Below are 21497 nucleotides of genomic sequence, written 5' to 3'. Positions count from 1 at the left end.
AATTTGATAATGGTAACAAATGGCTAATTTACCCATTCTATAAAAATTGAATTTGTGTTAATGGTTACAAAGTTCAGCTAATAGAAATTAATCTACATTAGTTTTTCAGATGTTTGCTGAGGTTTTAGATGTTGATCTAATAATTTGTACCTTCATTGGATTTTGACATTTTCACATATTGTGACAGTCAGCGTTTTGTATTGGAGAAACAAGGAGTAGTTACTTAATCATTTAAAGTTTCATGTTATGAGGTCAGAACCTATGCAATAATTAGATGTTACTGTGATGATAGTGAGTTGGGACACTGACTTGACTGTACAGGTGTAAGTAATGGGGCTTGGAGGAAAGGAGTTTTGTTATTGTCGCCTATAAATCTGATTCAAGTTCAGGGTTCAGTTCAGGGTCAAGACAAAAGACACTTTCAGTATGAGATATGAAAGAAAGAGAAGGGGGAGCAGGAGGAAGGTAGGCACAGACATGCATGTGTGTGTGTGGGGGGGGGTGTGGGTGTCTGTCTTCAAAAGCTTATCTCTTACATTTAAAAAATACGATTAAGATATTAATACTATGAGATAGAATAATCAGAGCCACTCTTTTAATCCCCTCCTCAGCATGAGCACGCCAGTCTCTTTCCTTTTTACCCCCTCTGCCCCCTGTTTCAGATACGTATTCCCATGTTGATGGTAGGATCATGTGTAATTTGAAAACGCTTTTGGTGATTACTTGTTGTACTTTTCATCCCTGTAGAGGACCACTGTTTTCAAACTTCTAGGAAAAGATGTGTTTTAATACAACATAACTTATTTGATCTCATCCCCAGTTTGTTCTTTCCCCCTCCAGAGAATCTGCCTTTTCTAATATTGTTCACCTCCTGCTTGTGATTTTAGGTCTCTAGGTAACAGTGGAGACCAGGAAGCCTTCTGATTCTAAGTTAGGCAGGTTGCTGTTTGGATGATGACTTCCATCTTCATCTACCTCTGGAAAATGTGTTTGAAATGGCAGGCTTCTGTTAATTGTCTCAAGTGTATTGTTCCCGGTGGATCCACTTTTAAGACTTCGGAACTCTGACCTGTGTTATTTATTCATTATTCTGAGAATAACACAGTTGTCAACATAGCCATATATGTACTCTGAAGATGCCTTCCTTTTCCACATTTCCAGTGACATCCATATTTTTGACAGATAGTGTAGAGTAAGAGCTGGACAAGATCCTCGTGTCATCATGCAAACTGGTTTTAGAATGACTCCAGTGCCTAAATAGGTTGTGATTATTTAAATGGTTTGAGGTTTAAATTGAGGTCATGAGATATTTTGTCAGTTGTTTAGGGTATGAAAAGTGTCATGAAACCATGTCATCAATTCTTACCGTTCGTATTTAATAATCTGAGCAGTGACAAGAAGAGTTCCAGCCAAAGGAAAGGACGCCTAGAGGTCCTCACGGTCCTCTTGGTCTAGCTTTGTGACCATGGTCCTAAGTTTCTGTTGGCTTCGTTTTTGTAATGGTCCCTCCCAGCTACATAATTCTGTGCCTCTCTCATGAAGCTTATAGTAAGTAGTTCATTGGCAGTGCTTTGGGATGCCAGCATTAATGTCCCTATGTCTCTGTCCCCTCTCCTTTTTTTTTTTTTTTTTAATAATAAAGTTGTATTTTTCAAAATGTACAGTTGGTGGAACCTATTTATACCTCTTTACTAGCAGCAAGGCATCTCCACCCTTGGTGTTTCTGGTGTAAATCATTTGAACTCTATGTTTTGAAAACAGTTTAATGAGTCCTTTACTAAGGAGCTCCTGAAGGGGGCTGCCCTGGCCAGGGAATTGCAAATCTTCAATTTCTTAGAGACAGCCGCTGGGGTTAGAGATGGGAACTTCCTTGCAGAGTTTGTCATGTGTGGCCTTGTCAAACAAGACCAGGTTAGTGATCTGAGATCCCAAACTTTGCCTTTGGACTATTTCTTTTTTGGTCTTGCCCCCAGATTGGTTCAGTGGGTCTTTTGCCTTTCTTGTCTGATTTGCCTGCCTGTTTTTCTTCTTGTCGTCCTTGGGTGGCATCAGGAAGCTCAGAGAGTAGCTGCTACCACTGCAGCCTCACCAGGATGATGGCCAGAAGGGATGGCCACCATCAGCCATAGGGTCCATCACATTGCTTATACTGTCTTGTAAGGTTCTAATTGTTTAACCTGGGCTAAGAGAAAATGAAAGCTCAATAGAAGAATGCAAAATCATCTCTTTATTCCTGAGCATTAGAAAAAATATGATTAACTAAACTGCTTCTTGAAATTATAAAGCTGTAATTTGTGTGTGTGTGTGTATCTATTAATCAGTTAGTGTATTTTTAAAGTGTATTTAATTTGTATTCTTAGTAGCATGATTAGTTAATTTCAAAGTCTATAAACCCTCTTAGAGTAGATGATATCATAGTAACTTAACATTTTTATTTCTGGATGTTTTATATTAAGTCTTGAGAAATCATCTTATTCTAATTTCTGATTGCTGCCTATCGGCAGGTTGGCTGGCGTTAGGATTGGCAATGTTGCCTCAGGTGATTCTCAGATAAGATTGCTAGTAATTAACACAGTTCAAGTTAGAATGGAAGAAATTCTGGTTGAACTGTATATAATAAATAGCTTTACTTATAAAGGTGCCGTGATTTAAATCCAATCTTAGGAGGCCTCAGTTTATTTCTAACTTTTTCTTTTTTCTTTTTTTTAACATTTATTTATTTTGAGAGCAAGAGAGAGTGAGTGAGTGAAAGCAGGGGAGGCGCAGAGAGAGAGGGAGAGACAGAGAATCCCAAGCAGGCTCCACACTGTCAGCGCAGAGCCTGATGTGGTGCATGGTCTTGTGACCTGTGAGATCGTGACCTGAGCTTGAAATCAAGAGTCACTTAACCGGCCGAGCCCCCCAGGTGCCCCTCTGTTTCTTTCTAGATTCAGTTACTAATATCCACATCCATGTTACACATACATTCATAAAAGCATATGTAAAATATATTTCTCTCTGCGGATGAAAGTTTTATGTATTCCTCCAGCACCGCACACTATGTTTTAATGCCAACTTGCTCTTATGTCACAGCTGCTGTTGAGAGTCAGCATACGTTCATGTTAAAATGAAGACTGTTATGAAAGAGGAGAGTAGAGTGGAGTACTGTGTAGTGAGTAGCCGCCATGTAGTTGTGTTGAAACTTAGTGCGCTGACGACTGAGAATGCCCGGTGGTGCAGCCCTTCTCTCCTGTGAACTAACAGCCAGATTGTTTGTAATTTCCCATGCTATTTAAAACAGGGTTCTCATGTATCAGCCATCTTCTGTAAGGGTGCCCAGTGTGACTTCGGTTGATCCGGCTGCTATTCCGCCTTCATTAGCAGACTACTCAGTACCATTCCACCACACGCCAATATCAAGCATGTCATCAGATTTGCCAGGTATGTGAAGAGTTGTTTTCTTTTGCTACCAAGTTTTATTTGTTTTTCCTCTAAATCTGGGGAGCGAACGTAGTGTTACAATTTAAACGGAAATACTGAGGAAATTTGAAGCCTTCATATAAAAGTCGTATCTGTTTTAATATATCACATTCGATTCCTGTCATTTTAACTACAGAGCAATCTGTGGATTACTGATGATAGGAAATCCAGTAGGACGGTAGGAAACTTCTTTAGGGGTTGCTCTCCCTCATGAGGAATTTGTACTCGGAGACACTGTCTTTGTCATCGAAGCTTCGCAGGTTCGGTAGAGTGTTTTCTCATAATCTTCTCGGTAGCCCATCACAGCTTTAGAACGTACTGGTGTACCACAGGGTTAACGTTATCAGTGGCTTTGCCCTGTGAGGCTTTTTTGCTCTGTAAAAATAGGATCTACCAGCTCTTTCCTTAGAGCACTGCTTAATATTTAGGGATATCTTTTGAAAAAGTCAAGGCTGCTCGAATAACCTTAGAACCAAGGCCATATTATGAAATTTGGAACTCCCCCACAGACCCCCCACTTTTCTTCCCTCCATAGCCATTGTTTTTGTAGGCATTTTTGATCAATCAAATTGGAGCAATCTGAAGCCAGTGCCTCTTACATTCATGACTTTCCTTCTTTCCGAAGGGACCTTTTAGTGGAATACCCTTCTCTTTTCCTGTTAATAATCTTCTTTTCTAGATTTGTAAAGTTACTTTTGACCTACAATTTATTTTTCATATCCCTCTATATGAGGCCTTTATTTCAAGCACAGCATATGTTTTGTTGGGCAAAATTTGTGTTGTTGAAACAGTTGATAGTTGTGGTACCTGGCCCAGGGTAATCTTGCCACTTGAAATTTATTCAGATTGTTTGAGTAAAATTTAATGGAGAAGAATAGACTAATAATAGTATCTATCAAAAAATTTCAAAAAACCTACTTAACTGTCTATGTTTACTCCGTATGTACTTGGGGAATTGGCATTTTAAAACTTGGTTAAGTCCAGCGGGCACCAATTAAAAAATATTTGTTGTATACAAAGCTTGATTCTAAGGTACAGGGGCAGTTTCATGGTCCATAAGACAGATGGAAACTCAGAGATACTTAGTTCATAACTGCCAAGTTTTCCTTTAACTGTGGCTAGTTTTAAAGGTGGTTGAAGAGTGTGTATCATCTTCATATGTGTTACAAACCAACATTCCAGAAGGATTCGTTTTCCTAAAGACCTTGAAATCACAAATAATCCTGAAAAAAACTTTTTTGTTTACGAAAGCGACCCTGGCCATTTAGGAATAGAACAGCCACAATCTACAGATCATTTGTTTTCAAATTACGTGAGTCTGGATGAATTTTTAATTTTGGAGAGTTGACATTATTTCAAAGTTTGGGCCTAAGGGGAGACTATAACAAGTGCAGGCGTAAGAAGCAATAAGTTATGTTAACTGTGTATTTTGTAAAATACGTTCCAAGCTGGTATTAAGGAACTAAGACTGATATGCAGGGCTGATCCTTAGCGAGTGTGAACTAGGATGGTGACACTGCTTATTAGAACGTTGACCTGCTTTCTTACCGTTTGATAAATTGAACAGAATAGGGTCTGTTGTACTTCAGAAGAATTACCAGTTTGTCATCATCTATGAATTATGCAGTAATTGCTACATCTAAATAGTTTAGTTTTTCCTTTGTTTTATTGTTAATGTGCTCTTCTGTAGTTAGTGCTCATTTTAGTTTTTGTGCATAATTTTTATGTAATTAGTCCTACTGTGCAGAGTTTTCATATTTATAAATTTAATAATTTATAATAAAATATTAAATAGAACAAGAATGGAGAGATGACAAAGTTTTAATACATTTCTTAACATTCCTTTTAAACATCATAAATATGAATCTTCTGAATCTGCAGGAGAACAAAGAAGAAATGATATTAATAATGAACTGCAGCTTGGATCATCATCTGATACTGTGCAACAATGAATTACAAAATAAAACAAAAAATTTGTATTTATGGAATGGAAAACAGCTTGATTATTTCAAGAAAGAATATGACTGCCTTATTATTGCTAGTGCCATATTGTCAGGTGTGAATGGTGCTCAAAAGTTGTACATTAAAATTGGAAAGTGCTAAACATTTACACACTTAATGTTTTGTTAAAGTTCATGGCTCAAGTAAGGAAAATGTGGTGTTATTAATAAGACATGTAGAGTCAGTTTCACTTAAAGAAGCATTTAAAATCCAGAAACTACAATTTCATCAGTGTTAATAAAACATTTAGAATGTACCATCTGAATTTTTAACACTATCTGCTTTTTAGTTAAAAATAATTGAGCGTTTTCACCCATGAAATATGTAGGTGGGCGTAAAAACATATCAATACAACATACTGCAATTGAAACTTACGGTGAAATAAGAAAACAGCATTTTACTAAACTTACAAAAACAAGGCAGTAATGTTTTAATCAGTATTCATGAAACCTCATCTATTTCGTGTAAGAGTTTTAATAGTATACTTAATATGTAAAATGCAGGACTTTGATAATAGTTTAAAGTTTTTTTGTCAGAAGGAATAATATCTGAAATACCACATCAAACCTCAGTGTTAGTGTTTGAGAAAAAATGGTTTCAGTGAAAGTATTTCATTACAATGTTGGATTTTGTATAGAGAGCATCTGCGTAATGCTAGGGAGAAAGTCAAGTTTAACCAAACTTAGAAACATTTCTAGGTGTCTTATTACGGCATTTTATAAGTCACCATATTCAGTTATCTTTGCATAAAGTGTCAAAAGATACAGATCAAGTGTCTTAAATCTCTCATCGGTATATATTGACTGGCACACATGAAATGATCATCAAAGACAATTAGAGTACATCTGAAGAGCTGAGAATTGAACTAATGAAAAAGTGAAGCATCTTTGCACCTTGCCGGGCAGCCTCCAGTGCTGGAGCTGCACAAACCGTTTGAAGACTCTATCAAGCCTGTATATTTATCTCAATTGGTTATGAAGTGGGGATATTTAAACATGTAGAAAATGAGCATTTTTGAGTGATTTGGCTCCAATACACAATATTGCAAGAGATATTAATACTTCCTTCCTTTAGCTTTATAAAAAAAAAAGAGAAAGGTTTAAGTTATTCAAATGGACTGAGTGATTGAACAGACATTAAAAGTGATTGAACATATAAAATTAAGTAAGCTACAAAAAGCAGAAGCTATTTTAAAAAGAAAAATGTTACACTATTTGAAGCAAAACCAAATTAATAAAATTAAGTCAATTAAAAGACATGCCAATAAACTGTCTTTGTGACTTGGTCAATAGTATGAGATGTTGACTATATAAAATTCAAAAGGTACTATAAGGGCTAGACAGATTTTGAGTTACTCTCTTCAGAAGCACAGGATTTGCTGAACAATATTAATGTGAAGAAATTCTTGGCTTATTGAGATGTCATCTAGTGAGTATCAGTTTAATGGGGAAGTTGTTGGAAAAGTTCGTTGTGATCCCCTTTGTCCAGTTTTGGCTCAAATTCCATTGTATCATATAGCTAGTGACAGGCATATGGAGTGAAAAATCATATTAACAGTTTTTAAAGATGCTTTAGAAACTGATTTCATTGAAATGATTGGTGCTATAGCGTGTATCACTTGATAAGCATTTTTATCATATCCTAAGAGATTATAAGGGAATAAATATACTTTAAAAGAGTTATAAATTATTCATATTGGTTATTTAATATATTAAATATCATTTCCACAGATATTTTCTATTTTGAGTAACAGTCTAATATCAGACTTGTATTCTGTATGATCGTTATATTTGAGGTGACATTGAATGCCAGCATATAAAAATTCATAGAATAGAACCAGAAATTGGCCTGTCTCACTGACCTATACCTAGTATGTGATTTTTTTTTTTTTTTTTAGTGTTTTGAAATTTAGGGAGGTTTAGGGGAACTGACTTTGAAGTTTATTGCTAGACTTTTCACATCTGAAAATTTTTACTGTTTATTGTTATAATTTTAATACTTTAAAATGGTATTACTGGGCAACCTTTTCCACATTCCTGTTTCTAAAGCTTAATTGGAGAGTCCCAGATCTTTGGTTCAGAAAACTGCATTAGCTTATAAACCAGTAAACCCTAACATTTGGCTTGTTAGCAAGCAGCAGTTAACCAGGTGCTTGCTTTGTGCAGAGCACTGAACTGTGTACTACTCTTGATGTGGGGACAGAGTGACAGAGAGCAATCCATGAAACGGATCTCTGTTTAAGAAGTGCTACTTTAGTTGAAGCTCAATGTGGTTGGTGTATTTCTAAAAAAATAAATGTGAAGTATCTTTTAAGAGCCTAAGTATGGTTTTTTTTTTTTTAATAGTCCGAATCCAGATCATTCTCTCATCATTTTTATTGCTTCTCATTCTATTAAATGATGAAGGGGAAAAGTTGACTTTGACTAGTCCTCCTCTGGCAGTTTTTGGACTGCTCCCTTTAAGTCTCTGGGTGGTGGTTTTTCCAGTTGTTTTGTGAGGGAATATGTTCATTTTGGGGTTTTATGCATCTAAATCTCACTGATCATGGTATTGAACTTCTCTGTGGCAGAATGGTAAGCACTTACCCCAAATGTTGTATGACTCATGATAAATACAAAATGATTTGGGGAAATAATTCTTGTCTCCAAACTATGAGACAACTATTAACAAAACATTTTTGTTTTAGGTTTGGATTTTCTTTCCCTTATTCCAGTTGATCCCCAGGTATGTATCCTGAATTTAAGCAACTAATTTGTATTTGATTGTTGGTTATGTCATACTAACTAAAAAATGACCAGTTGCATAAAATCAGGACAGTCAACTTGCAGTTACTTAACTTGATGGAAAGGAATTTCTATGTAAATATTTCACAATTTTATTTGGAGGACTACAGTTGCTGTTTTTAAATTTATGATATTTTGACTTAATACCTGAATTTTTAATTATATTTTATTTAGTTTTCCGAATCAGTTAGCATTTCTTACAAGCATTTGGGTGATTAAAGTGAGGGGAAGCAGTGCTGATGACTGGAAGTTAAAATTTCAGAGATTATCTGTGAAGCACTCGTTCTATGCATAGAAAATAGCGGAAGCTGATTCAACAGTCCTGAATCATTAGCTTGATTCTTCCTTGTTTTTAAAGGCCGTCAGATACAGACTTTGGGGATGCCCCAATCCAAAGTTGCTATAAACCGATCATTCCGGTTTTCTCTGTCAGCAGTAAGAAACTCGAGGATCCCAGGGACCCAATAGTAAACGTGGACTGACGGACGTATATATCAGAGGCAGAACAGGGGGAGAAGGGAAAGGCATGGGGAAAGCAGATGGGGAAAGTGAAGCAGAGAGTGACTTTGAGAGAATTGTTGCAGGTAGGGAGGGCCAGAGGAAGACCCACAGAGCACTGCTTCATAGGCTGCAGAGGCCGCTAACCACAAGTCTTATACCGGCCTCCTGTGTCCGTACTCTGTATCTGATCACGCCAACAACACTGGAAATTTGGGCCCAGGATAACGTGTGCAGAGTGAGGAATTTCTTCTCACTCTGAGTCAACTCTGTTACATTAGTAGATTCTATAGCAAAAGTATCTATATATCTTTCTAGGAAATGCATTCTTCAGGCTTGAAATATTACTGAATCTTATGAGAACCACCCTTCTAAAAAATGATCTTAGAACCCATAGGATTTTGATTTCATAGTGCTATTTGGCATCCTTAGTGTCAGGCTAACTTATTTGATAAGCCAGTAGAAGGGTAAGGTTGTGCCTTCCGTTTTCCTTAGAATCCTTAGATTTGTCCTCCTTTACCTCCATAGTACCCCCCCCCCCCTTAGGCCCTGTTACCTTTGTGCAGATACGTGCCAATACACGTGGTTAGATACACATGGTTAGAGGTAAAATGGCTGCACCCTGAGTATGACAATTCGTAGAGCCTATTGATAGCAGAACTGTGGTATCTAGCATTCATCTTATAAATGAAGAGAGTACCTTTTTACTACTAGACAGTCAAAAACTGCCTGAGAGGAAGTAGAAATAAAATGTAAGTTTCTGGGCTTTTTTCCAGATTGTTTAGCGGAAAATCAGAATTGATTCAATTTTAAAGAAGTTTAATGCCTTAGAAGTCTACTCTCTTTAGAGCACCCGAAACGCTCTCCGCCCTTAACCAGTATCCCTTTGATCTCTTTGTGTATGACGTTTATTTTATGGATGAACCAAGACCGTTACCCATGCTAAACACTGAACTACTTTTTCTGTCAGGCAGCCTACATTTCGGTCGTTGCTCTTCCACTGATTGGCAGCGTGAGCCTGGGGCTGTCGTTGCCATTTTAAGATTTTTTGGAAGATCGTGTAGTGAAAAAAACTTCAGTTTTAAGTTACTGTTTGGTAACTTAGTATCTCTAATGATAGGCTGGAATACTTTATAGAATTGATACCACTGATTGAATATTCTTACTGATCTTTTTTCAAATAGTCGATCTGAAGACAAATTTTTAGGACTCCTCCTCTTGTATATAACTGGTCCTCACTTACTTTACTAAAATCAGTCAGTGCTGCTGTTTCTCACATTAAATATTTTCGTGGCGGTATTTAGCTCTTGTCTCTCTACTCCTCTTGGACGATATTATAGTGTTAAAACTTCAGGTTTGAATTTGAGAGTCAGCGATCAAGATGGTAAGGAGACTTGAAATCGGAATTCTTGAAGGGGGGCAGTATCAAGCCCCACAAGGAAGATTATATCTCCTTTCAGATTTGTCCCCAAATTTTGTGATTATGTGGGATAATTCTCTGTTCTTAGTATCCTGTGGTAGTTAGCTACTGTATGGTGTCTGTTTTAGAATGAATGCTCTCCTCCTGATTACACAGGTATCATTTCATGTATGTCTAAAGGATTCAAGTGGTACTGTTGAGTTGATCAGTCTTAAAATTCTTGCTAAAGAGTCTGATTGACACTAAATTTTGAAAGAATTATTGAATTTTGTACTAGCATTTTTGCTTAATGCCATTAGAAATAAATATTTGTTAGCCTTTATGATGTGCTTTAAAGCTGGCATAAATGCATTTAGTGAGCAAATTCTTTTTGAGGTTAAGTATGAGTCATAATGGTGGGGCCAGTATTTACTATTAAATAATCTTAGTAGTTGTTGACATTTTGTACTTGGACCTGTATACTTGGTCTACAAATTCTGCAGGACTTGAGAGAATCAAAAATATGCTGCACTCACTAAACAGTAAAATAGCTAAAATCATACCACCTTCCATCCGAAGATGTGAAGTTTTGAGAAATTCTAAATCCCACTAGGATTTAAATATGTGGCTATCACTTATGCATATCTAACAATTTCTAGTCTCTTTATTTAAAACCAATGTAGCCTCTTCCTCATCGGCATCATTGTTTGTTTCAAGCAGTACTGTCCTCCTATGTTTTTGGATAGTCTCACCTCACCCTTAACAGCAAGCAGTACGTCTGTCACCACCACCAGCCCCCATGAAAGCAGTACTCATGTTAGTTCATCCAGCAGCAGAAGTGAGACAGGGGTCATAACCAGCAGTGGAAGTAACATTCCTGACATCATCTCATTGGACTAAAGGAGGACTCCCTCGATTCTAGGAATCATTCATCAAAACTGTTCTTTCTTGGATCTCTGGTCCGTGGAAGCTATTTTTTTTGTAACGGTTACTTTGCTATTTATTGAAACGTCAAATGGATTCTTTTGCTTTCTGAGATGAACGCAGATGACTACGGCAAGAACCAAATGACATGCGAGGATTTTTCTTACTCATGCTGTACTGAGCATCAGATACATTCGGCCATAACTGTATCTTCTCGAGAGATGGATTTCAGTTTCATGTGTTACTGGATGGATTCTGCATACACATCGGTTAAAAATTTTTTTTGTTGTAATAAACAGCAATAAAATTATGTAAATATTCAAGTAAACTTTTTTCTAACTAAAAAGATGTAATCAATGATTCTAAAATGACAGCAACTTCTGTTTAACCTGATGTGAAGGCAAGATACATGGAAGGAAGTCGTGTTTGCTGAATGAGTCCTTTCCACGGAGATTTGTTCCATTTCATTGAAGTAATGAAACCCTGATAAGTGGCCACAGCTTGGGTTCCTCTTTTCTTCCTGATATCAGCCATCAAAGAGAAATGGCCTGTGTTGTGTATTTTCCCTGGTTGTCATTTACACTTTGATGTTGTTTGCTAGCAATTGCAGAGGGAAGTTCTGGGACTTGGCTGCTCTTTATCAATGATAGTGCTAAAGAACGCTATGCAGATTCTGCCCTGACATAACGTGTGTTATTTTTGGTAATTGTACGTGCTCATTCTAGAGATCTCTATAAAATTGGGCTTGCCTTCTCGAAAAAGAAATTCTATGCAGCCATTGAATGTTGAGTGAAATGTTTTTGGAGTAACATGTGGCTAGAATGTTCATTAGAATTTTGTTCACACTGACCAGAAATATCGAGAGCTTTGAGGCAGCAGAAGACCAGATTGGGGGCGGCGGGAATAACAAGAGTTTAATCTCTTCCTAGGAACTTCTTTGGCTCATTTATTTTATAGAATAATACACAAATACTTGTTGAACCTTTTCAGATTTTACTAACACTAAGAATGCAAATATGGTTTAGGACCCTGGTTTTATTTCTCACCAATACAGTTTCAGTGTCCGTGATGATTTTCAAACGTAAAGAAAACACAATAGCAAGGCATGGGGACTGCATCAGATTTCCTTTTCCTTTTTTTTAAAAGGCAATCTTTCCTGATACCATAAAGGACAAACAGAATTAGAAATGTTTGAATTTGAGTAAGGAAGGTTTGGGGAGAGTGGCCTGTAGCCCACTTTGAAAACCACTCATTCAGAATGTGCTTGATTTTAAATCCCTCAGGAGACTGAGTTTTACCCTTAGAGAAACATTTCTATCCAAATTTTCTATTTCCCTTTGTTTCATTTGGCTTCCTAAATTTTTGAATTCTCAAGGAATTAATACTTCATGTTTAGGTTTCTCTCCCTAGCTGTGTCTATTTGAAAAATAAAACCCTTTTTCAAAATGACTTAATCTAACTGATTTCTCAAACCAAAGTGCCCAGATGAAGAGTCTCCCAGTGTCAGTTAGACTAGGGACACAGTCGCATTACTTCAGGGCTGGTGTAACTCCCAGAAGCTGATTTGTCACTGCTTGGGTTTGTTTTGTTCTGTTGTTTTGTGGGTTTTTTGGTTTGTTTTCTTTTTCTTTTCTTTTTCTTTCTTTCTTTTTTTTTTTTTTTTTTTTTTTCCTCTCAACACCACCTCAAGTTTTCAGGGCCACTGCTCTCTTTGTAAACAGACTTAATTTCATGTGATTTTCTTACATCATCCCCCCCTTTGGCTACATCTTCCCTTTACTTAATGTGTTACCCCCTTTTGGAGAGCTGCTTCCCATTAAAGCGTAGAAACAAAACCACGTCTCCCTGCCCGGGTTGCGCCATGGTGGCCATTTTACTTGCTTAGTCATCAGATCTCCAGTCCGTGTTACAATCTTTTGGTCCAGGTAGGGAATTTCTTCTAGTAAAATTTTCTGTTGCTGCTCGAAAGACAGACGCGATTTCTGTTCACTCTGTAATCAGATAGAAAACGTAACCCTGATTTGTGTGGTATAATTTGTTAATAAATAAATGATGTATATTTGTTACCATTTTGCTACCCTGTAGATTCTCAGACTCCCCCTCCCCCATTTAATCTACTACAGAGTTTTATAAGGTAAATGGAAATACTCGTAGAAGTTCATTTACGTACTTGGTTCTTGTAACCAATACCTCTGTGCTTTTATAGTTTTGCTTTGTTTCCTTTTCTACTATTTTATGTGAACAGTTTTAGTGTTCATTTTTGGTGCTTTACACTGAAATTACGTAGAAGATTTTAATTTATACAGGCAACTAATGTTTTTAAAAACACATTTTTAAGTTTATAATCTTAAGATTGGGCTTTTTAGTATGTTATCTTTGAAGGTGAGTATTTTCTTTATGCTTTTGCCTTCTGACAACAGCATGATCCATTAAGCCATTATGGTTTCTTTTCGTTTTCATTTTTGTTTTTTTTTCGTATGGTCACCAAATACTTTTACCGAGACCCTGACTTTTCAGCGGTTTGTTTTGCTTGCCCAGATTTCTGCTTAACCAAGTGTAATACAGTTTCAGAGGACATTGTCTTAGCTGTCAGCCAACCAGTGATTATGTGGACTATCTTGTTTAAGGAAGGGAACTGCAGCTTCTAGTCTCCTCTTACAAACACTGAGGCAACCTGTAGTTTTGGTCTTTATTCCTGTGTAGAAACGTGAAGGGCTTTTCTTGCCTTTGGTGACTCTTGACACTGTAATCAGTGCTGAATATAGCTTCACAGCTAAGCTCTGCTTACATTCACAAACTTGCTGACCCTAAGGTGAGCCGCTTTAGGATTTTATGTCCATTTCTGCCCAGAAGGTAAAAATCCTTGGCACGTGTCACAGGATAATTAGATGGCCAAATGAAATAATAGAGCTAAATTCAGGTTATGTGGCACTTATCTTAGAACGTGCTTCAGGAAAGCTAGGATGAAAATACTATGATTAGGTGAGGGTTGTAACAGCGTAAGTTGAGCCATATAACTCTTGGTGTAAAACAAGTTTCTCTAGGGTAGAATCTTAAGGAGTTTGAAGAAAGGTTACAATGTTGGACTGTAGGTGGAATGGTATTCAACAGAGACTGTTTTGACTTTGAGATTAGACCTTTCAGGCATTCTGCCTTCAGACCAGTCCTGGACACGTGTCACTTAGTAACCAAGTTTGTTTGTTTTTCTTCTAATAAGTATTCACTAGTTGCGTTTTGTCTTTTTCAGTAAATTTAATTCTTACAAACCATTAGTTTAATTCTCAAATATGCTTTTTATTTCTCCCTAGCCCCTAATTGGTACAAAAGCACTTAACTATTTACTTTTTTTCCTCTTTTTTTTTTTTTTCTTAAGTAAACACTTGTTTTCCTAATTTTTTTTCATTTTGAAAAATGCAGAACAGTGCGCCATTTCAACTTGGGTCCGATGTGTTTTGTGGCCCTGGATCCACGTGCTGTGGGAACTGTCATTAAGATCAGTGATTGCTGGCTTGGCCCGCTTCACCATCTTTTCTGCTGCAGTTCCACATGAATATGGTGAAACTTGGGGAAAACAATTTAAGAAGTTCTCTGCCATTTTTTGTTTTTGTTTTTAGTCTGATGCTTCTGTCAAATGAATGGTTTGTAGGCCCCCTTTTTTTTGTTACTAGGAGCCACACTCCCAATTCCTAGCAGAACAAATAAAGCTGTATAAAAATGCCCATTCTTCTTTAATCCTTGATTCAATAATGTTTGGTTTTTTTGTCTATGCCAGTAATACACACTCATTTTGGAAATTTTAGACAATACAGAAGGCTTATAAAGAAAAATAATAATTGCTTGTATTACATCACCCAAGAAAAAAAAGCCCTTTGATATTTTTGCATATTCTTGCCAGTCTCTTTGCTTCTTGTACATGTTTTTACATAGGTTTATTCATTCTCGGTATAATTTGTATCTTGGTTTTTTCCTCAGTCTACATGTCATTAAAAACTGTCAACTCTTATTAATTGCTTGATATTCCATTGTATGGATGTGCCATGATTTGTGTAACCTTTCCCCATGGGGCATCTTAGATTGCATCTCATAAAGTTACAGCAAATGTCTTTGTGCATAAATTATTTCCTTAGGGCGAATTACTAGAGGTGGAATTTCTGGGTCGAGGATATGAACGCTTTTGTAGTTCTTGACTCGTCACTTTTCCAAATGATTTTACTGATTTGTACTCCAACCATATGATATGAGAAGAACCCTTTAACCATATTTTTCAAGAATATGCACCGTTTACCTTAGTGCCGGCATCCACACTATGACCCTCAACCCTCCCCACCCTGGTGAGTGGGGGCTGATTTGGAAATGGTTGGCAAAGATGTTCCCCGGCTATGTCAGTTTCAACTACATCTACCTGACATGTTCCAGAAACACCTGCCTAAGATATCCAAGTAATTTTTCACATAGTTTTACTTGCCCTGTGAAAGTCCATTGTAAGATGGTATTTTCCATCCTAGTTAGAAGGTCTTGACTTTTTTTTTTTTTTTTTTTTTAATAAAGCATTTGTGCCTAGGGCCAGCCCTTAGTAGCCAGCTTTCTTTTTTCCTTTCTGTAGGCTCCATTTTGCGTTTTCTGAGCCCCCCAAAGCCAGTAGGATCTCCTGAGCCCAAGGCAGTCCAAACCAAACTGGAAGAGTGGTAAGGCTAAACAATGAAAGGGCCAAATTTTGCTTGTTTCACTTTGTGTTCTTTTGTGTTTCCAATGGCATCTTGGTGTTCTAAGGGCAGCTCTGGCGAAAGAAAAATAGTGCTTCCTCAGATGTTCAAGGTGTGTTATTTTCTTGATTGGCATACCACATAATTTCCCAAACTGCTTTTTATTTCAGAATGGCTTTTAAAGCTCCCTTCATCTTGTGTTCTCAAAGCTTAACTCTTTTAAGTGAAGAAGAATATTGTGTTACAAAATAGAATATGCCTCTTATTTTGGCCTTTGTCAAACTATTCAGATATTCAGTATGTTTTATAAGTGTTTATGGGATAGAGTAGAATAAAAGATCTGGTCCCAGGCTTCAAAGGGCTCGTAATCAACTTTTCAGAAATCAAGAATTCTTAACCTACGTTGTGCTAAGAATTTTACAAAAGTGTCTCATTCCTTACAATAGCCCTTCAAAGGAAAGAGGTATTGTCCACATTTAGGAAAGTTTCTCAGTGGACTTGGAAGTCTTAAACGGACCTACGTCAAAAGCCCTCATTAAATGGAAGTGACATTAATCAGGCTATTTGGGAATCTAGACATAAGATCATGAGACCTGATTTTAGGTGATGGCCCCAGGAATATAGAAGGAGGACACTGGAGCCATTTCAAAGGAAGACTCAAGATTCAGTGTCGTGAATAGATACAGGAGTAGGGGCTGAGTCCGTTTCTCAAGCCTGGATAACCAGGGTAATGGTGCTGTTTACAGAGACAGGAGGCAGTTAGAATGGGCATAGTGGGCATAGTCGTTTAGGAAAGACAGTTTGATGGTAAGCATGAGATTTCAAAAAGGAAGGGTCCACGAAGCTCATGTTTGCTTTTCTGCAGTCTTTTAAGATGTGCAGCCTTCCTTCATCTGCCATTTCATCCACTTGCCTTCATTCTGTAGGTATTCTGGTCACTCCCAGTTGCCCATCAACCCTTTTTGCTAAACCATGCTCACGGCGTCTCAGCCTTTTCTTTGGATTTTCCCTTCACTGCCTTGTCACCCATACCCTGCACCTCTCGTCAGTGTGGGCTGTGTTCACTCACATTCCACGTAACTTAAAGAGGTGGGTGGTTGCTGCCCTTTCTCTGTTACAGTTTCTAAATAATTTTTCCCAAGGCCTCTGACAAAAATATGCCCCATTTGTAGCCCATGCCAAGGTTATACTGTTAGTACTTCTACTCTTACCAAGGAACCTGATCGTGACCTTGGATTTGCTGAAGGCGTCGCTTCCTGACTCACTGTGTTTCTTGCCGTCTCTGACTTTGTAGTTATTCTCAGTCTTCAACGCTTTGTTGGATGATCCATTCAACAGTCTAACCTGTAAGATTTTTGGTTACCTCCAGTTTCTTCCACTGAAATGTCCGGCCACTATCTCACCACTTGTATTTTCTCTGTATTTCTTGTCTGTCTTAGGCTCCTCCTTTCATTATTATAGCCACAAACATATCCTCAGACCCCTCCTTCAGGGTCATCTATTCATCCTTTGATTTGACATCGCATGTTCCTTTTGCCCATTCTTGTCAATTATCACAAGTGTGACTACTCTCAAACTGCACCTGTGTCTGCAGATGACCTTATTTCCTGATGCACTCGAAGATTCAGTATGTCAGCACGATTTTGTCTCCATGTGTGCCCACTTTCATTCTCCTTCATTCCAGTCTGAGGATGAGGTGGGCCCAAAGGCCAATTCAGCCACATGGGCTTTTTGACTCTTGTCTCCTTTTGTCATCCTCAGGACCTTCCTCCATCACACTTCCTCTTTCCTGCCTGCCTTTCACCTCTCTACCGCTGCTTTTGGCCAACAGAATCTCAGTTATCCAATATTAGGTGGTATTGTTACATGCCAGGCATTATATCAGGTTCTCAGAACACAGGAGAGATACCCTTCACCAAAGCTGTGCTTGAGTAGAATGAAGATGAGTGAAGTAGGGAGATTACAGTGCAGTGGTACAAGGCAAAATACAGGGTGCTGCAGTAGCGTGTAGACGGGGCCACGAATTGATTTCACGGACGTGTCGCACAAGTAGGACCATGGGAGTGGAGGAGCTGTCAAGACGATGGCAAATGTTCAGAATAGCTGGACATCTGCTAAGGAGTATTAGGAATGCAAGAAATCATGAAGGGCCCTGTAAAGACGTGCGAAGGATGGAGGTGTTCTCACGGTCATTAACAGCAGCGTTCGTTGAGTTTGGTACGATTGTTCTCCATTTTACAAGTGTGCGAACACATCGTGAGAGGCTGAGTGACTTGCCTGTGGCCCCCTTGTGAGTGGGGAGGTGGGCTTCAAGTCCAGCTTCTGCCACCCCAGGCCGTCCGTGGTCGTTCTGCCTAAACAGTACGTATTTCCTAACACATCACCCCATTTATAATTCTACATGGCACTTGCCACAACCTGTGCTTATTTTACGTGTTGGTTCACTGTGTGTTGTCTGTTTCCCTTACTAGATTGTAAGCTCCGTGAGGGCAGGGGTGATCTCCTTTCACTTGCATCCCAGAGCCTAACAAGGTGTGTGGTGCAAAGTAGGTGCTCAATAAATATTCGTAAATGAAGAAATGGTGGGTAACCGTTTGTATTTGACTTGTGCTGACTGGAGCTGATTTAATACGTAAGCAGCAGACGTTCACCAAGAGAGGAAAACCGGAGGTACACATTTGGGGCAGAAGGTGGAGGTGACAGGTGCTTGGGATTTGGGAGGAAGTCAGTGCAGTGACCTAGACTCCAGAATCTTTCAGGGAAAAGCCCCGGGAATGGGGAACTGGTAGGGCAGTGCACACTGAGGATATGTGTGCAGACACAGCCTCCTGTGTGTATATACAACTGGGGAAATTCTGTGTGTAATCTATGTACTTAGGACCACTCATCCGGGTCAGGTACACCGCACTGAGTTACACTGTACAATCATAGATGTAATTCTGGTTTATCAGCTATAGTCTCTGAAGGCCAGCAACGACCCAAGTCATCACGGGACTCTGTACTTTGGAATTGGAACAAGAATCAGTTAACGTCAATTCCAGATGTCTCTGGAAGTCATGCCCACATGCCATTAGATGAGCAATAGGTGTATCCTAAAACACACTGGTAGTACTGAAACCACGGAGGTGTAAGAGCCCAACCAGAGAAGTCAGTGAGAGAAGTTCTAGAAAAGGAACACAAGGAGATTGAGAAGAAGCACCTGTGGTAGAAAGGAAATCGGGAATGATACCAGAGAGCCCAAAACCATAGAGTATTTCAAGAAGAGAGTAGTCAGTGGAGTTAATAGCTCCTATAACGTAAAAAGTATCCATTAAGAAAAAATGAATTTCAGAAACACCGTGTTTGATTGAATCTATACTTAATTGTAACGGCTTCATGTAAACAAAAACCTAATTAAACTATGCCCCCTTGCTTTCAATCCCATTGACTTTAGTAAGATGTAGCCTCGTACAATGTGGGGGAGGAGTGAATATGCGTCTATCTTAGAATTTAAGAGTTATGATAATCTCTCTCTTTCCCTGGTTTTCTCAACCAGGCCATATCTACTAATTTCACCAAGAACAATTTCAGCGGCACGATGAGGGTAAATCTAGGTTGCAGTGGGGTGAGGACTGCAAAGTACAGACATGAAGTGTGCAAGTGTAGACAACGCAGCTGGCTCTGATTGAGGGTGAGGCTCTAGCAACAGGAACGTGTATGGTTGAGGGAATCTTTTTTTTAAGATGGGAAAAACTTGAGTCTCCTGTTTAAGTGCTAACTGGACAGTGGGATGCAGTCCGTAGAGAGGGAGAGGTGAATGTGGGTGGTGCAGTAGGGGTTGGCCAAGATCATTGGTACATCTAGATTCTTAAGCAAGAGGGAGAAGCTGGGATCCCTGTCAGAGGCATATGAGGGATGGGTATGCACACAGGTGTGTCAGTTGGATAGCAGAGAGTTTGAAGTTTTCATCTAATGGTTTTGCTTTTATGTTTTTGAGAACCAAGAGATGCAAGGACAATAGAGATAGAAGTAACAAGTGTTAGCAAGGGTGTGGAGAAAAGGGAACTTCTGTGCACTGTTCATGGGAATGTAAATTGGCACAGCCACTGTGGAAAACATAATGGAGGATCTTCAAAAAATCAAAAATAAGACCGTACGATCCAGCAATTCCACTTGTGGGTATTTGCTTGAAGAAAATGAGAACATGGATTCAAAAAGATATATGCGCATCTATGTTTGTTGTAGCATGATTTATAATAGCCAAGATATGGAAGCAGCCTAAGTGACTTTCAACAGATAGATTTAATAGATGCATGGATAAAGTGTGTACATACACACACACAACAATATTATGCAGCCATAAAAATTATAAAATCTTACATTTGCAGCAACATGGAAGGTCCTAGAAGGTATTCTACCAAGTGAAAGAAGAGAAGGAAAAATACCATATGATTTCACATGTGGGATCTAAAAAACCAAAAAACAAATACAACAAACTGGTGGTTGCCAGAGGGGAGGGTGTGCCGGCATGGACGATACAGTCGAGGAGGATTAAGAAGCACAAAGTTCCAGTTACAAGTTAGGGATGAAAAATACAGCACAGGGAATATAAGCAGTAATATTGTAACAATTTTATATAGTGACAAATGGTAACTATAATGGACAATAGACTTGGCAATGGCATACATTTTTCTGTAGGACTTTTCAGCAGTGCTCATTGGTAAAGTCTATTATTCAGGGTTGGGTTTTGGTAAAGTTCGTGCAACAGACGAATGACAGGAATAACATCTTAAGGGAGCTGGCAAGTAGTTGACACAATGAAAGCTCAGCTGCCATCACACTCCTGAGATTATTCTTACCGAAGTCAAAACGTGCATGTAATCGTCAAAGTTGGACTTGACTTGTCAACATCTGCGTTTGACACAGTCCCTTCCATTCCTTGGTTTTTGTGACAACACAATTCTTATTTCTGACTTTTTCAGGAACTCCTCCTCTTCTCTCTGCCCTGGAAATGCAAATGTAGCTGTGACCTTGCTTGGTTGACTGCTTTTCCCAGCCACTTGACCCACATTCCTTGTTACACTCAACTACTCCACTAGAATGTAATTTCCACGAGGGCTAGAATCTTTGGGTTTTTTTAACCACACCATTGCAAGTGCCTAGAATAGTTTTCCTTTCAACCCATGCCATTACCTTTGAAGTGAGTTTCTTGTAGATAGCGGACGGTTTGTTTTATGGTAGAACGTTTATTGAGACATAATTCACATATAGTTGTAGTTTGCAAGGGCTGCTGTGAAAATGTTCCACAAATGGGGAGACTTAAACAACGGAAACGTATTTTCTCATGACGTGGAGGCTGTAAGTCTGAAGTCAGGGTGTCTGGAGGGTTGGCCCTCTCTAAGGGCTCTGAGGAGGATCTACTCCAGGTCTCTCTCTGGCTTATTGGTGGCCGTCTTCACCCTATGTCACCTCACTCACATTGTCTCCCCTCCATGCCTGTCTAAGGACACTATTTATATTGGATTAGGGCCCACATTAATGGCCTCATTTTAACTTGATTACTTGTAAAGATTCTATCTCCAAATAAGGCCCCATTTTGAGGTACTGAGGGTCAGGACTCCAGCATAACTTTTTTTGTGGGGGACACAATTCAACACATAGCCCACACAGTTCACTCATTCAAAGTGTACAACTCATTGGTTTTTGTTAAATTCACAGAGTTGTGTGACCACACCTTTTTACAACTTTATC

General features: G+C 38.6%; 1 protein-coding gene and 1 pseudogene across 13 annotated transcripts in view; one reads left to right on the top strand and one right to left on the bottom strand.

Moving 5' to 3' along the window:
- The window catches only part of PIAS2 (protein inhibitor of activated STAT 2), a 105187-nt gene extending 84128 nt beyond the window's left edge, over window positions 1-21059 (top strand). For 6 of the 13 annotated variants that reach the window (XM_042962857.1, XM_042962854.1, XM_007080554.3 and 3 more), the window contains exons 12-14: window positions 3281-3420; window positions 8147-8184; window positions 10858-13130. In XM_042962857.1, the coding sequence (XP_042818791.1) occupies window positions 3281-3420; window positions 8147-8184; window positions 10858-11040 (361 nt within the window). In that variant the 3' untranslated portion in view covers window positions 11041-13130. Of the gene's footprint in view, window positions 1-3280; window positions 3421-5340; window positions 5568-8146; window positions 8185-10823; window positions 13131-14481; window positions 14846-20728 lie in introns of those variants that run through there. The other 7 variants (XM_042962859.1, XM_042962860.1, XM_042962855.1 and 4 more) reach the window with 7 other exon arrangements.
- Window positions 1675-2049, bottom strand: LOC102949100 (annotated as a pseudogene).
- Window positions 21060-21497: the final 438 nt, after the last annotated feature.

Source organism: Panthera tigris, chromosome D3 (genome assembly GCF_018350195.1).
Source record: "Panthera tigris isolate Pti1 chromosome D3, P.tigris_Pti1_mat1.1, whole genome shotgun sequence".
NCBI classification, from domain to species: domain Eukaryota; kingdom Metazoa; phylum Chordata; class Mammalia; order Carnivora; family Felidae; genus Panthera; species Panthera tigris.
This window is presented reverse-complemented; position numbering and strand designations above follow the sequence as displayed.